This window comes from Salvelinus fontinalis, chromosome 21 (genome assembly GCF_029448725.1).
Source record: "Salvelinus fontinalis isolate EN_2023a chromosome 21, ASM2944872v1, whole genome shotgun sequence".
NCBI classification, from domain to species: domain Eukaryota; kingdom Metazoa; phylum Chordata; class Actinopteri; order Salmoniformes; family Salmonidae; genus Salvelinus; species Salvelinus fontinalis.
Window position 1 is genome coordinate 28,638,567 of NC_074685.1, and position 15,913 is coordinate 28,654,479.

Genomic DNA, 15,913 nt, shown 5'->3' on the forward strand with positions numbered 1-15,913 from the left:
ACACATTGCACACAATTGACATTAATATAATAATTGATGCAAAAGATTTGTTTAACTATTATTTAAAAATATATATTTATTGCCTTTCTACCTATATAAAACATGGTTGTTATGGACAAAGTCACATTGATCATCACATTGACGATACAATTAAAATGAGTTAATACAACCTTTGAATTAAAAAAAAAGTTTCATGAATGAAACTACGTTCAAATACTAACCTCCACCCACCCCAAACAATTATGCTTCACTAGGAACATATACGTTTTGAGCCACAACCACTATTCTCAATATAATTATTTGTTGTATTTTCACCCCTGCCTCAGTCAATATGACAGATGTTGTAGCCGATCATGCTAGAGACAGAGGACAACTCAATGTATTCAGATCAAGCTCAGTGACAACCCCCCTTTCTCCAGCTCTGCTCCTTTCACAGCAGGACGTAGCGTGTGATACCTCCCCCTCGCTGTTCTCGCAGACGCTGGCAGTGACGCAGCATGCTGAGGATGCTCTGGAAGCGCTTGTCCACCTTCATCTGAGTGAACTCTTTAATGTCAGCCTCTACAATGAAAAACAGACCTGTAGGGAACACAGAGGAGTAGTGTGATAGTTTGTTTCCATTAGTATACAGGTTGTCATAACAATGCCATCTGGGTCAGAGAAGATAATGGCCCTTGCTTAGAGACAATTACTCAATGCAATGACCAACCTTGTTGTGTGTCAAAGGACAGCAAAGCAGAGAGCTTTCTTTAGAACAGAGTAGTTTGACTGAGGTACCTTTTGTGTCCTTGTTCTCTTCCTCCTTAAATCGTTGATGAAGCTTGCGTGTGGCATTATTAAGGGTTTTTGCTGACTGGTTCAAGATCTTGTACTTCCCTGTTACGGCTGTGTTAATGCTTTCCACAGCAGTGTTTAGCTGTTCATATGTCAAACGGCCTTTCATGTACCTAGAGAGAGAGAGAGTTACAGAGGAAAGATATCTTACAATAATAAAGAAAAAAAACATTTAAATAAATAAAGCTGCATTGCAGTATGTGGATATAGTGCTGCTGAGGAAGACTCACTGAGGGATGGTATCAAACTCTGGGCTGGTGATGAATTCCATCTCTCTGATCTGGTTTTTGGAGGTTTTCCTGGTGTGAACCTGCTGGACTGGCTGCACATTCACAGGTCCACTCTGACCCGCAGGCCCTATTCCACTGGGATATCAAAGGAGGGGCAAAATAGAGGACAACACATTTACTTGGTTTGTACTCAGTAGCTTCTCCTCTGGGCTCCCGAGTGGCGCAGCGGTCTAAGGCACTGCATCTCAGTGCTAGAGGCGTCACTACAGATGCTAGTTCGATTCCAGGCTGTATCACAACCGGCTGTGATTGAGAGTCCCATAGGGCGAAGCACAACTGGCCCAGCGTCGTAACGGTTTGGCCGTCATTGTAAATACAATTTTTTTCTTAACTGACTTGCCTAGTTAAATTTTAAAAATTATGACTTCCTCCAACACACACACACTATCCTTACTGGACTGCTGGCTGTCCCTTCCTGGGCATGTGTGTGGGCATGTTGTCCCTAAGGTTCTTTCCATCCTGCACATCCTCCTCGAAGAAACCCTCTAGTTCCTGTGAAAGAAAAAACTAATTTCACACTGACATACAGTACAAATAGCATACTTAAAGATATTGCAATCCAGACAAGCTAAAAGGACCCATCTAAAAATGTATTGTGAAGAATGCATGAAATACCTTTAAATGCTTCAGTAGGTCTTTTTGGCGGCCAACACATTTCTCAAACTGGTCAAGGAGTCCATCTATTGCAAGGATATCTTGTCCTATCTTCCCTAGAATGACCCGCTTGTCTTGATCTTTTGCTGAAAATTGGGAATAAATCATGATAAGTTTAAATTAAGTTATGCAAAACCATTGAGTTCCTGTTAGCTGAAACATTGTTTAAATACATGAGATAACAAGCTATATATATATATATATATATATATATAGACATATACACACACACATCTCAGTTCATCATACCAATTGTCCGCAGCTCCAAGACACGTCTTGTGGAAGAAATCCTGTCATTCAAGTGCAGGGTTATATCCTCAAGCTCACAATGACTCATATTGCTGAAAAGGAAGATGGGAAAAGGACCAGCTGTTCATTAAAATGAAAGGGAAAAAAAGGCACAGGCTGGAAGACTTCCTGCTGTTCAGTCAATGTTCATTTTGACATATGAATCTTGAAGAATGCCTTAGCCTAAATGCCTCATGGGCTTATTAAATGTCTTCCACTATCATAACCCAAAATATAACGGTTAATTACCCCATTGTTTGTTTTTGTTGTCGCTTGATGTCTTTTGTCTCAAAAAACAAAGCTTCAGGAAAACAATGCCTTTCTAAAAACGTTACAAGTAACAGTTGCCAGTAAAGAACGCATTTGAAGCTTTACAATATTCTTACAGTAGCTAGTTATATGTAAAGTTTTGGGGAGGGAGGGAGGGGGGGACTAGCTAGGACGTGAAAATACATAATCAACCTCCTAGACTGTCAATCCTATCTAGCTCAATATTTGAATTTCGAGTAACTGGCTGCATTCAACCACATCGAGTTAAATCATGGACACTTACTGACAATTGTGGCTGCTTCGCGTGATGTATTGCTGTCTCTACCTTGTTGCCCTGTGCCAAATAATGTTTGTACCATGTTTTGTGCTGCTACAATTCTATGTTGTTGTCTTATGTCTTTACGTATATAGTAGTGTTGTGGTGTCTCTTGTCGTGATGCGTGTTTTGTCCTATAATTGTATTTTATTTTATATTTTTAACCCCAGCCACCGTCCCTGCAGGATGCCTTTTGGTAGACCGTCATTGTAAATACGAATTTGTTCTTAACTGACTTGCCTAGTTAAATAAAGGTTCAATAATATTACATTTAAAAAAATGTAACGTTAGTCACAACGATGGCTAGCTAAGTTAGCTAACGTTAACTAGCTAGATAGTTAGCTAGCTTATCTGAATCCTCACTGGCTCAACCGTCCAGTTAGTCAAAAACATTTCCTGACGTTAAAAATCCAAGTAATACAGAGTAACTTACCTAAAGTTATCAACTCGTAGTTGACTTTAAGTGTTTCCGAGATAGCTAATGTTCTGTTCTTCAACCTCCCTCACGCGGGCACAATTCGAATCTTACCGCTGTGTTCAGTATGATGATTGCTGCAATGCAGTTGCGCAGCCAACCAGACGGATTGCCCTGCCAATCTTTAAAACATTAAATCAAATCAAATTTATTTATATAGCCCTTCGTACATCGGCTGATATCTCAAAGTGGTGTACAGAAACCCATCCTAAAACCCCTAACAGCAAGCAATGCAGGTGTAGAAGCACGGTGGCTAGGAAAAACTGCCTAGAAAGGCCAAAACCTAGGAAGAAACCTAGAGAGGAACCAGGCTATGAGGGGTGGCCAGTCCTCTTCTGGCTGTGCCGGGTGGAGATTATAACAGAACATGGCCAAGATGTTCAAATGTTCATAAATGACCAGCATGGTCAAATAATAATCACAGTAGTTGTCGAGGGTGCAGCAAGCCAGCACCTCAGGAGTAAATGTCAGTTGGCTTTTCATAGCCGATCATTAAGAGTATCTCTACCGCTCCTGCGGTCTCTAGAGAGTTGAAAACAGCAGGTCTGGGACAGGTAGCACATCCGGTGAACAGGTCAGGGTTCCATAGCCGCAGGCAGAACAGTTGAAACTGGAGCAGCAGCACGGCCAGGTGGACTGGGGACAGCAAGGAGTCATCATGTCAGGTCGTCCTGAGGCATGGTCCTAGGGCTCAGGTCCTCCGAGAGAGAAAAATAAAGAGAGAATTAGAGAGAGCATACTTAAATTCACACAGGACACCGGATAAGACAGGAGAAGTACTCCAGATATAACAAACTGACCCTAGCCCCCCGACACATAAACTACTGCAGCATAAATACTGGAGGCTGAGACAGGAGGGGTCAGGAGACACTGTGGCCCTATCCGATGATACCCCCGGACAGGGCCAAACAGGAAGGATATAACCCCACCCACTAACATTTCCTCAGCCTCATGGCAACATTTGTAGAATAGCATGAGACTGGCTATACATCTGCAAATGGTCTCCCTGCACCATGGCAACATTTGGAGAATTGCAGTAATTGTTTTCCTAAAACAAAATGTTTTCGTAAAATGTTTTAAATAATTGACATTGGTGGGGGCCTTGCGAAACTGCAGTACCCCACTGCAGCCATGACTCTGAATAACCTGACAAATCAACAACCGTTAGGACCCCTCCAGACGAATATATAAAGCCCCAGTGATGCCTTCGGAAGAAGGAAAAGACGGCGGAAGTGTATGCTGAGCTCGAATGAAGCAGACCTTCGAGCTACAGTGGAATTACCTGGATTTCTGCATAAATTGGTCATAAAATTTCATCTGAACTTCATATAGGTCACAACAATAGACAGTCTGCTTAAACTAATAACAAACAATTATATGTTTTCATGTCTTTATTGAACACACCGTGTAAACATTAAGCGTAGGGTGGAAAAAGTATGTGAACCCTTGGATTTAATAACTGGTTGACCTCCTTTGGCAGCAATAAACTCAACCAAACGTTTTCTGTAGTTGCGGATCAGATCTGCACAACGGTCAGGAGGATCTCTGTACTTTGCTCCGTTCATCTTTCCCTTGATCCTGACTAGTCAACCAGTCCCTGCCGCTGAAAAATATCCCCACAGCATGATGCTGCTACCACCATGCTTCACCATAGGGATGGTGACTGGTTTCCTCCAGACGTGAAGCTTGGCATTCAGGCCAAAGTGTTCAATCTTGGTTTCATCAGACCACAGAATCTTGTTTCTCATGGTCTGCGAGTCTTTAGGTACCTTTTGGCAAACTCCAAGCGGGCTGTCATGTGCCTTTTACTGAGGAGTGGTTTCCTTCTGTCCACTCTACCATAAAGATCTGATTGGTAGAGTGCTGCAGAGATGGTTGTCTTTCTGGAAAGAAAGAAGCTCGCATCCGCTACAAGACCATGGTGCTTGCCTACGGAGCTGTGAGGGGAACGGCACCTCAGTACCTTCAGGCTCTGATCAGGCCCTACACCCAAACAAGGGCACTGCGTTCATCCACCTCTGGCCTGCTCGCCTCCCTACCACTGAGGAAGTACAGTTCCCGCTCAGCCCAGTCAAAACTGTTCGCTGCTCTGGCACCCCAATGGTGGAACAAACTCCCTCACGACGCCAGGACAGCGGAGTCAATCACCACCTTCCGGAGACACCTGAAACCCCACCTCTTCAAGGAATACCTAGGATAGGATAAAGCAATCCTTCTGCCCCCCCCCCCCCCCCCCCCCCTTAAAAGATTTAGATGCACTATTGTAAAGTGGCTGTTCCACTGGATGTCATAAGGTGAATGCACCAATTTGTAAGTCGCTCTGGATAAGAGCGTCTGCTAAATGACTTAAATGTAAATGTAAGTTCTCACATCTCCACAGAGGAACTCTAGAGCTCTGTCAGAGTGACCATCAGGTTCTTGGTCACCTCCCTGAAGAAGGCCCTTCTCCCCCGACTGCTCAGTTTGGCCGGGCAGCCAGCTCTAGGAAGAGTCTTGGTGATTCCAAACTTCTTCCATTTAAGAATGATAGAGGGCACTGTGTTCTTGGGGACTTTCCATGCTACAGAAATGTATTGGTACCCTTCCCCAGTCCTGTGTCTTGACACAATCCTGTCTCGGAACTCTACGGACAATTCCTTCGACCTCATGGCTTGGTTTTTACACTGACATGCACTGTCAACTGTGGGACCTTTTTCTAGACAGTTGTGTGCCTTTCCAAGTCATGTCTAATCAATTGAATTTACCACAGGTGGACTCCAGTCAAGTTGTAGAAACATCAAGAATGATCAATGGAAACATGATGCACCTGAGCTCAATTTCGAGCCTCATAGCAAAGGGTCTGAATACTTATGTAAATAAGGTATCTGTTTTCGATTTAATTCATTTGGTAAAATTTCAACTGTTTTCCCTTTCATTATGGGGTATTGTGTGTAGATTGCTGAGGATTTGTTTTTATTACATCAATATTGTAAGGCTGTAACGTAACACATTTTGAAAAGTCAAGGGGTCTGAATACTTTCCCAAGGCACTGTATGTGGTGTGGGAAACCTGTTTTGAGGTGTTAAATGCTGAAGTATGCGCTGGGAAAAGTGGAGTCTATCAGAGTGACTAGGAGTGGTCTTATTTTGATTAATTGTATTTCTTAAGAAAAGTGGAAGATTGCAGTGAGCCTCAGAATAATCCTTACATCCAAAAAGTTTTGTGTTTTGAACTTCGGAGTAGAGCACCCGTCAAAAGACTCATCTCAGGGGTGACGACAGATATTCAGGTTGAATACCTGAAGAAAATTCCTGGTGTGGTTGGTGCCCGTCGTCTGACCCGCTCGGGTCAATGGAGAAAAATAATTAAGTCTGTCGGTCTGGTTGTTTTTTTTATGAAGAGCAAATACCTACACATGTGAAGCTTGGTTATATAAGATACGCCGTAAGAGCTTTCGTTCCCAAACCATTGCAGTGTAAGTATTGTAAAGGATTAGGCCATGTTTCAATTGTGTGCAGACGGACAGAGTATACTGAAGAACGGTGTGTAGAAGAACACAGTGTTGCAATTGTGGTGGGGATCATGATCCTGAGTTCCTGGAGTGCCATGTAAGGGTGAAGGAGATTGAGGTGGCAAAAGTTTGAGCGGTCAATCGAATCTCCTATGCAATGGCAGTTAAAAGAATTGACAAAACAAGTGATGCTAGTGAAGATATGGTAGTGGACGCACCACAGCCTGTGGTAAATGTTTGCTGCCAGTCAAAAGACACTGTGTGTTAAAAAAGTGGATTTTGAGTAATTCATTGCCATAGTTATAAACTGTACGGCACAATCCTCAATGAAGTCTAAGAAACTTTGTGGCTGCGGCAGAAAAGTTTTTGGGACTTAAGTATTTTATCTGAAGACTTGCAAGGGGTACTGGCGCTGCAAGGGGTACTGGCGCCGTCCTCCCAGGTTTCCCTTAAGCCCGTGTAGAGATCAGATCTGTTTTATTTTTTCACAGATTAGTTGTTTAGTTTATTTTTTGGTCTGTTTTTTTATGGTATTTTGTTCCATTTTTGGGAATCCTGTTTCTGTCCCGCACAGTAGGTGGTGGGATGCACATTAAATTGTGTGATCGCCAATATACCATAGAAAAAGATGATGCCTTCAGAAGGGGGGCCATGTACTCTGGTATCGAGTCCTCATCTCCTGACAATTTAAATGCATCTAGTTTTAGCCCGTAAAATCTATAATCAACTGTCAGAGACCATGTTCATTGGCAGGCTATATGAAAATGAACGCTGTTGTGTTGGTATGAGCATGCGAGGTACAGTATATTGTGGTTCATGTGAGAGTTAGGAGTGGGCAGTGAGCTCATCATCCTGGGACTGAGGCAGTCATGTCCTCTATAGAGTCCTTAACGCTCGATTACGTTCAATGTCCTGCAACATAAAGGTGACAATTTTACTATTGGGCATATACACTCACATCTAGTGTATGAGCAACACAAGCTCAAAGGAAGCACACAAAAAAAGCATAGCCTGGGTATGGCGGGTAACATTAGCAAAAGGCTTGTGTGTAAACAGTTTCCCCCTCCTCACTGACCTTGTGACAGCGGTCCTGTCCCTGCCTATCATTATAGGGGTTGCATTCGATGTCGTGCAACATGACCATATAGGCTGAGGTCAGGTTGATGCCCAGGCCTCCAGCCTTCGTAGACATTAAGAACACAAAGATGTCCAGCTCTGTCTTGCACCGGCCAATCAAAATGAAATGATTCTACAAGAGGATGGGAGAGACTTGGGAGCTAAAGAATCGGTTTGCTCCCCCCTATTGACATAGAGATTTAAATTAATAAGAAATAATATTACAGTTTTTGTCAATTGCTAACAAGCGTCAGCCAATAGTGAAGCCACTTTTTCAAAACACTTCGGTCTGCATTACCAACATTCATCTTGGACAAAGTTAATCTCACCTCCAAAACTCAAACCACCAAAACAATTTATACATGTCTCAAAATAAGCTTGTTTGACCATAACACTGGAAACAATTCTAACTCAGAAAGCATACGTTGTCACTCATAACACACAGTGTGTTTTAGGTCAAACAGGGAGCATTACATACATTAACTTTTCTCTTTTAAGTTTGAATGATTTTTCACATAAATCAGTATTTCATTCTAGAATAAGAATAGCACCTTTTCACTTTATTGACTGTACTAAAGTATATGTAACAAGAATGAATCAGAAATGCAGCAATTTGCTTCAATATACTTTTTTTCTATATCTTTGCATATAGTAATTTACTTGTGAAAAATAAAAAGTTCAAACAAAAAACAAATTCCTGAAATTACAGGGCTGCAATAATAATGACAAAAAACAACAACATGTATAGTATAATCACCATTACTGTACAGTACTATGAAGGTTCTAGTTCTCCCTCTCTCCTGCATTTGGGCACAAGTTCTCATCAACATCACATCTTATGTCTTTTCTGGCGATGCAGCTTGGAAATTATCTTCTGGAATGTCTAATCCAACCCTGGCAGTCTTCAGGAGAAGTGTCTCCACACCCCTCATTCATGGCATCCAGTAAGGACATCTGGTCATGTGGATGATGGTCATAAACCTTCCACCTCCACGCAGAGAAAAACTCCTATGGGGTTTAGGAAGGGGGAGTATGGAGGCAGGAATAGTACTGACATCCTGGGATGTGCAGCAAACCAGTCTGTGACTGCAGCAGAGTGGTGGGATGCCACATTATCCCACACAACAACGAAGGTAGGGGAGTTTCTTGCCCCTCTCTCCTCCGCTGGCACAAGTCGATTATGCAGGTCATCCAGAAAAGAAATGAGCCTCTCTGTATTGTAGGGGCCAATGAGTGGTATGTGACACAGCAAACCATCATTGGACAGTGCTGCACACTGTTAGCTCCTTTCTGGCCTGGGACATCCACGGTTGCTCTCTGTCCAATCACATTTCTTCCCTTGTGGCGTGTTTTTGCCAGATTGAATCCGGATACATCCACAAAGATGAATGTATGCGCAGTTTGCCTGACTTCCATCTCCATTACTCTCTAAAATACTGTAACGACCCGGTATTGTGTTCTGTGTTTGTGGGTGTGTTATGGTTCTCATGGCTACTAGCAGGGGTTAAATATGTCAGGACAGATGGAAAGGTTGGGGGGGTATGATGGGTAATCCCGCGGGATTTGGAAATGCATAAAGAGGGATGAGTGTCTCATATCTCTCTCTTCTGTTCGGGCCTTGATCTGTTCCTATGAGTGACCTTAACTCGACATGTATAATTGTGTACGTTCGGCATTTAGCGGCGTGGGCTGTGGCCTGAACAATAGCCCAGTTTAGGAATAAACCTGTGTTCTAACCTGTACACCTAGAGTCCGTCTCTTTTCTCTTTAATGACCCAGCCGGGTCATTACAATACAGTAAATCCACAGTTTTACAGTACTTTACATTATGCATAGCTGTGTATGTACCCTGTTTGGTTATTGAACAGACAACTTACCTGGACATATTGATACCGGAGTTCTTTCACACGTTCACTGTTTCATCCTTATTTTATGTTTCTCTAGGACTCTGGCAATTGTCATTGTACTGATCGTAATTCACATTCCCAAAAGTGATATTGTCTGCCAGCACTCTGTCCCAAATTTCTAGCAGTTTTATTGTCAACAATGGCAATTTCCTGCGCATCTGAAAATATTCTGCCTCTCCCTCCTGTGGGAGGCAACCCTTGGATCCTACTGAAAAACACAAAACAATCAATATATTTCAAAATGTCAGTACATGTAAAAATGTGAACATACTGTATCGTATTGTAATATGTAGTTCAATTATCATTGAAGGATGCACATCTCACCTGTTGTTTTGCCGGAAAATTTGTACTATTGATGCAACTGTTAAACGCTGCAGATTTGGTTGCACCTTAAACCGGCCTCTCTCAAAGAGAGACCATGGTTTACAACATGGTCAATAATTGTGGCCCTTATCTCATCAGAGACCACCACTCTTGGTCTTCCTCTCCTTTGTCCTCCACACATTCTCCCTCTCCCTGTCACTCTTCTTTCCCCACCAACCTGTCTTCCTTGATTCATGTTTCCGAACTAAATCATTCCGAAGCCATCCTCTTTTGTCTGTTTGGTAACGAAACTAAAAACAGGACACTTGGGTCAGCTTTCAGCTGAAATTGCAATCAGCTGTGTTTAGAATAATTAAATATTCTGCTGAGATGTTCTATATATTTCAATCTGGTTACTGCAGAAATGCACGACATTTGCCATCATTCTGTTTTGAATGTGTTTTTAACAGTTTTGGAAACGGTGTGTTAGCATTTGAAAACGTGCTGCAAATATATACACTGCTCAAAAAAATAGAGGGAACACTTAAACAACACAATGTAACTCCAAGTCAATCACATTTCTGTGAAATCAAACTGTCCACTTAGGAAGCAACACTGATTGACAATACATTTCACATGCTGTTGTGCAAATGGAATAGACAAAAGGTGGAAATTATAGGCAATTAGCAAGACACCCCCAAAAAAGGAGTGGTTCTGCAGGTGGTGACCACACACCACTTCTCAGTTCCTATGCTTTCTGGCTGATGTTTTGGTCACTTTTGAATGCTGGCGGTGCTCTCACTCTAGTGGTAGCATGAGACGGAGTCTACAACCCACACAAGTGGCTCAGGTAGTGCAGCTCATCCAGGATGGCACATCAATGCGAGCTGTGGCAAGAAGGTTTGCTGTGTCTGTCAGCGTAGTGTCCAGAGCATGGAGGCGCTACCAGGAGACAGGCCAGTACATCAGGAGACGTGGAGGAGGCCGTAGGAGGGCAACAACCCAGCAGCAGGACGGCTACCTCCGCCTTTGTGCAAGGAGGTGCAGGTAGTTTGCCCCCGGTGATGCGTTGTGCAGATCTCACTACCCTCTGGAGAGCCTTACGGTTGTGGGCGGAGCAGTTGCCGTACCAGGCGGTGATACAGCCCAACAGGATGCTCTCGATTGTGCATCTGTAGAAGTTTGTGAGTGCTTTTGGTGACAAGCCGAATTTCTTCAGCCTCCTGAGGTTGAAGAGGTGCTGCTGCGCCTTCTTCACAACGCTGTCTGTGTGCGTAGACCAATTCAGTTTGTCCGTGATGTGTACGCCGAGGAACTTAAAACTTACCACCCTCTCCACTACTGTCCCGTCGATGTGGATAGGGGGGTGCTCCCCCTGCTGTTTCCTGAAGTCCACAATCATCTCCTTTGTTTTGTTGACGTTGAGTGTGAGGTTATTTTCCTGACACCACACTCAGAAGGCCCTCACCTTCTCTGGTAAAGCCGTCTCGTCGTTGTTGGTAATCAAGCCTACCACTGTAGTGTCGTCCGCAAACTTGATGATTGAGTTGGAGTCGTGCATGGCCACGCAGTCGTGGGTGAACAGGGAGTACAGGAGAGGGCTCAGAACGCACCCTTGTGGGGCCCCAGTGTTGAGGATCAGCGGGGTGGAGATGTTGTTACCTACCCTCACCACCTGGGGGCGGCCCGTCAGGAAGTCCAGTACCCAGTTGCACAGGGCGGGGTCGAAACCCAGGGTCTCGAGCTTGATGACGAGTTTGGAGGGTACTATGGTGTTAAATGCTGAGCTATAGTTGATGAACAGCATTCTCACATAGGTATTCCTCTTGTCCAGATGGGTTAGGGCAGTGTGCAGTGTGGTTGCGGGGCACCGCGGGACATGTAAAACAAACTCACCCATTGAAAAGGGAGCAGCGTTCTCTCCACAGCTCCACTAATCTGTCTTCCGTTACCTTGGTCCACATGGTGTGTGTTGTTGTTGATTTCCTCTTCGCCATCATTGTTTTGGTCTCACATGCTGAGTGCTCATTGGCAGCAGTCTTTGCCCAATCGCGTCGTAGCAGTGCTCATTCCACAAGCTGCACAACCCAAATTTCTGACATGTGAGAAAACTATCAGGACATCCGACAGGGGTCTGGAGAACGGAACAGCCATCATCAGCCATCATTTGACCCGCTCGAACTATGCGAGTCCAGACGTACTGATCCTAGCCCAAGTTCATAGGATTTCACACTGATCATGAACATTCATATAGTGTGCATCATACGATATCACAGTCCCAAATCATGCCATAACCATATCAGGTAATGAGTTTAGACCAAGCCGGTCCGTACCTCACTCTTGACACGTCTGAGGATGAAGGGTTTCATGATAAGTTTGGCATAAGCGATCCTCTCCATCTCAAAGCTGCTCTGCTCCTCTGAACATTTCTGACAGGAAATAAAGATTGTTGGATGAGTCAAACTTGCTGCGTATTAAGCTGAATATTTTGGAGTGATCCCATAGCATGTGTTCTAGCCTCACCATGACAAACATGTTGGCAAACTGTGCAGTGCTGCTGGAGAACATATTGTCCGTCTGTTGAATCTGCAGACGTGTTGCTGTGCGTTTTGTTGCTGTGCGTTTTGCTGCCAACTTTACTTTACTTTGCTAGCTGACAACTTTACGTTTTTTGTTTTGTTTCTGTTTTTAATTACCGTTTATATTTTTAATTTTTCCATCGCAACTTTTTTCCCTCATTCAACTTTTTCACTCCGGACGCTTTATCTGGACATGGTTCGTCAACACCTTCAACAGCCGAAGCTAAGTAGTAACATTGACATGATGTCTTCTAATTGCAGTCGCTGTACTCATAATATACAGGAGAACGATCGCCTTACGGCGAAAATAGCTGTGCTGCAAGCCCAGCTTCAGACGCAATCGTTAGGCAAGGGTAATTTCAGTGTAGGAAAGGAAGAAACAGCGTCTGTGCCACCAGTAAGTACAGATAGTAACGTTAGTATAAATCCCCCCGCACAGTCCCCGCAGCCGGACAACTTTCTCATGGCTTCTGGAGGGAAATGCTGTTGGAATGCTCAACCGGTGTCGCTCATTCAGCCGACAGAAACTTTCAACCGGTTTTCCCCATTATGTAGCGAGTCGGAGTCTGAGTCTGAGTCTTCTCTTGTCTCTACTCCTCCCGTTACGGGGTCTGAGACGCCGAAGGCTCCCACCGTTAGCTCTGACAAATTGAAAACCCTAGTCATTGGCGACTCCATTACCCGCAGTATTAGACTTAAAACGAATCACCCAGCGATCATACACTGTTTACCAGGGGGCAGGGCTACCGACGTTAAGGCTAATCTTAAGATGGTGCTGGCTAAAGCTAAATCTGGCGAGTGTAGAGAGTATAGAGATATTGTTATCCACGTCGGCACCAACAATGTTAGGATGAAACAGTCAGAGGTCACCAAGTGCAACATAGCTTCAGCGTGTAAATCAGCTAGAAAGATGTGTCGGCATCGAGTAATTGTCTCTGGCCCCCTCCCAGTTAGGGGGAGTGACGAGCTCTACAGCAGAGTCTCAGCACTCAATCGCTGGTTGAAAACTGTTTTCTGCCCCTCCCAAAAGATAGAATTTGTAGATAATTGGCCCTCTTTCTGGGACTCACCCACAAACAGGACCAAGCCTGACCTGCTAAGGAGTGACGGACTCCATCCTACCTGGAGGGGTGCTCTCATCTTATCTACCAACATAGATAGGGCTCTAACTCCTTTAGCCCCACAATGAAATAGGGTGCAGGCCAGGCAGCAGGCTGTTAGCCAACCTGCCAGCTTAGTGGAGTCTGCCAATAGCACAGTCAGTGTAGTCAGCTCAGCCATACCCATTGAGACTGTGTCTGTGCCTCGACCTAGGTTGGGCAAAACTAAACATGGCGGTGTTCGCCTTAGCAATCTTATTAGGATAAAGACCTCCTCCATTCCTGCCATTATTGAAAGAGATCGTGATACCTCACATCTCAAAATAGGGTTACTTAATGTTAGATCCCTCACTTCAAAGGCAGTCATAGTCAATGAACTAATCACTGATCATAATCTTGATGTGATTGGCCTGACTGAAACATGGCTTAAGCCTGGTGAATTTACTGTGTTAAATGAGGCCTCACCTCCTGGTTACACTAGTGACCATATCCCCCGTGCATCCCTTAAAGGCGGAGGTGTTGCTAACATCTACGATAGCAAATTTCAATTTACAAAAAAAAAAATGGCGTTTTCATCTTTTGAGCTTCTAGTCATGAAATCTATGCAGCCTACTCAATCACTTTTTATAGCTACTGTTTACAGGCCTCCTGGGCCATATACAGCGTTCCTCTCTGAGTTTCCTGAATTCCTATCAGACCTTGTAGTCATAGCAGATCATATTCTAATTTTTGGTGATTTTAATATTCACATGGAGAAGTCCACAGACCCACTCCAAAAGTCTTTCGGAGCCATCATCGACTCAGTGGGTTTTGTCCAACATGTCTCTGGACCTACTCACTGCCACAGTCATACTCTGGACCTAGTTTTGTCCCATGGAATAAATGTTGTAGATCTTAATGTTTTTCCACATAATCCTGGACTATCGGACCACCATTTTATTACGTTTGCAATCGCAACAAATAATCTGCTCAGACCCCAACCAAGGAGCATCAAAAGTTGTGCTATAATTCTCAGACAACACAAAAATTCCTTGATGCCCTTCCAGACTCCTTCTGCCTACCCAAGGACGTCAGAGGACAAAAATCAGTTAACCACTTAACTGAGGAACTCAATTTAACCTTGCGCAATAGCCTAGATGCAGTTGCACCCCTAAAAACGAAAAACATTTGTCATAAGAAACTAGCTCCCTGGTATACAGAAAATACTCGAGCTTTGAAGCAAGCTTCCAGGAAATTGGAACGGAAATGGCGCCACACAAAACTGGAAGTCTTCCGACTAGCTTGGAAAGACAGTACCGTGCAGTACCGAAGAGCCCTCACTGCTGCTCGATCATCCTACTTTTCCAACTTAATCGAGGAAAATAAGAACAATCCAAAATTTCTTTTTGATACTGTTGCAAAGCTAACTAAAAAGCAGCATTCCCCAAGAGAGGATGGCTTTCACTTCAGCAGTAATAAATTCATGAACTTCTTTGAGGAAAAGATCATGACCATTAGAAAGCAAATTACGGACTCCTCTTTGAATCTGCGTATTCCTCCAGGGCTTAGCTGTCCTGGATCTGCACAGCTCTGCGAGGGCCTGGGATCGGGAGAGACACTTAAGTGTTTTAGTACTATATCTCTTGACACAATGATGAAAATAATCATGGCCTCTAAACCTTCAAGCTGCATACTGGATCCTATTCCTACTAAACTGCTGAAGGAGCTGCTTCCTGTGCTTGGCCCTCCTATGTTGAACATAATAAACAGCTCTCTATCCACCGGATGTGTACCAAACTCACTAAAAGTGGCAGTGATAAAGCCTCTCTTGAAAAAGCCAAACCTTGACCCGGAAAATATAAAAAACTAATCGGCCTATATCGAATCTTCCATTCCTCTCAAAAATTTTAGAAAAAGCTGTTGCGCAGCAACTCACTGCCTTTCTGAAGACAAACAATGTATACGAAATGCTTCAGTCTGGTTTTAGTCTGGTTCAGTCTGGTTTTAACATATCAAGACTGTTTCAAGGACAGCTTTTTTCCATCTACGTAACATTGCAAAAATCAGAAATTTTCTGTCCAAAAATGATGCAGAAAAATTAATCCATGCATTTGTTACTTCTAGGTTAGACTACTGCAATGCTCTACTTTCCGGCTACCCGGATAAAGCACTAAATAAACTTCAGTTAGTGCTAAATACGGCTGCTAGAATCCTGACTAGAACCAAGAAATTTGATCATATTACTCCAGTGCTAGCTTCCCTACACTGGCTTCCCGTTAATGCAAGCGCTGATTTCAAGGTTTTACTGTTAA

General features: G+C 43.6%; 1 protein-coding gene across 1 annotated transcript; it reads right to left on the bottom strand.

Annotated features, from left to right (window-relative positions):
* Positions 1–56: 56 nt before the first annotated feature.
* Positions 57–3,249, bottom strand: ska1 (spindle and kinetochore associated complex subunit 1). The gene is made up of 7 exons (XM_055874579.1): positions 3,086–3,249; positions 2,028–2,119; positions 1,740–1,864; positions 1,519–1,616; positions 1,065–1,199; positions 778–947; positions 57–579 (listed from the first exon to the last, which is right to left on the bottom strand). The coding sequence occupies exons 2-7, from the start codon at positions 2,113–2,115 to the stop codon at positions 431–433; spliced, it is 765 nt and encodes a 254-aa protein (XP_055730554.1). The 5' UTR covers positions 2,116–2,119; positions 3,086–3,249; the 3' UTR covers positions 57–430.
* Positions 3,250–15,913: the final 12,664 nt, after the last annotated feature.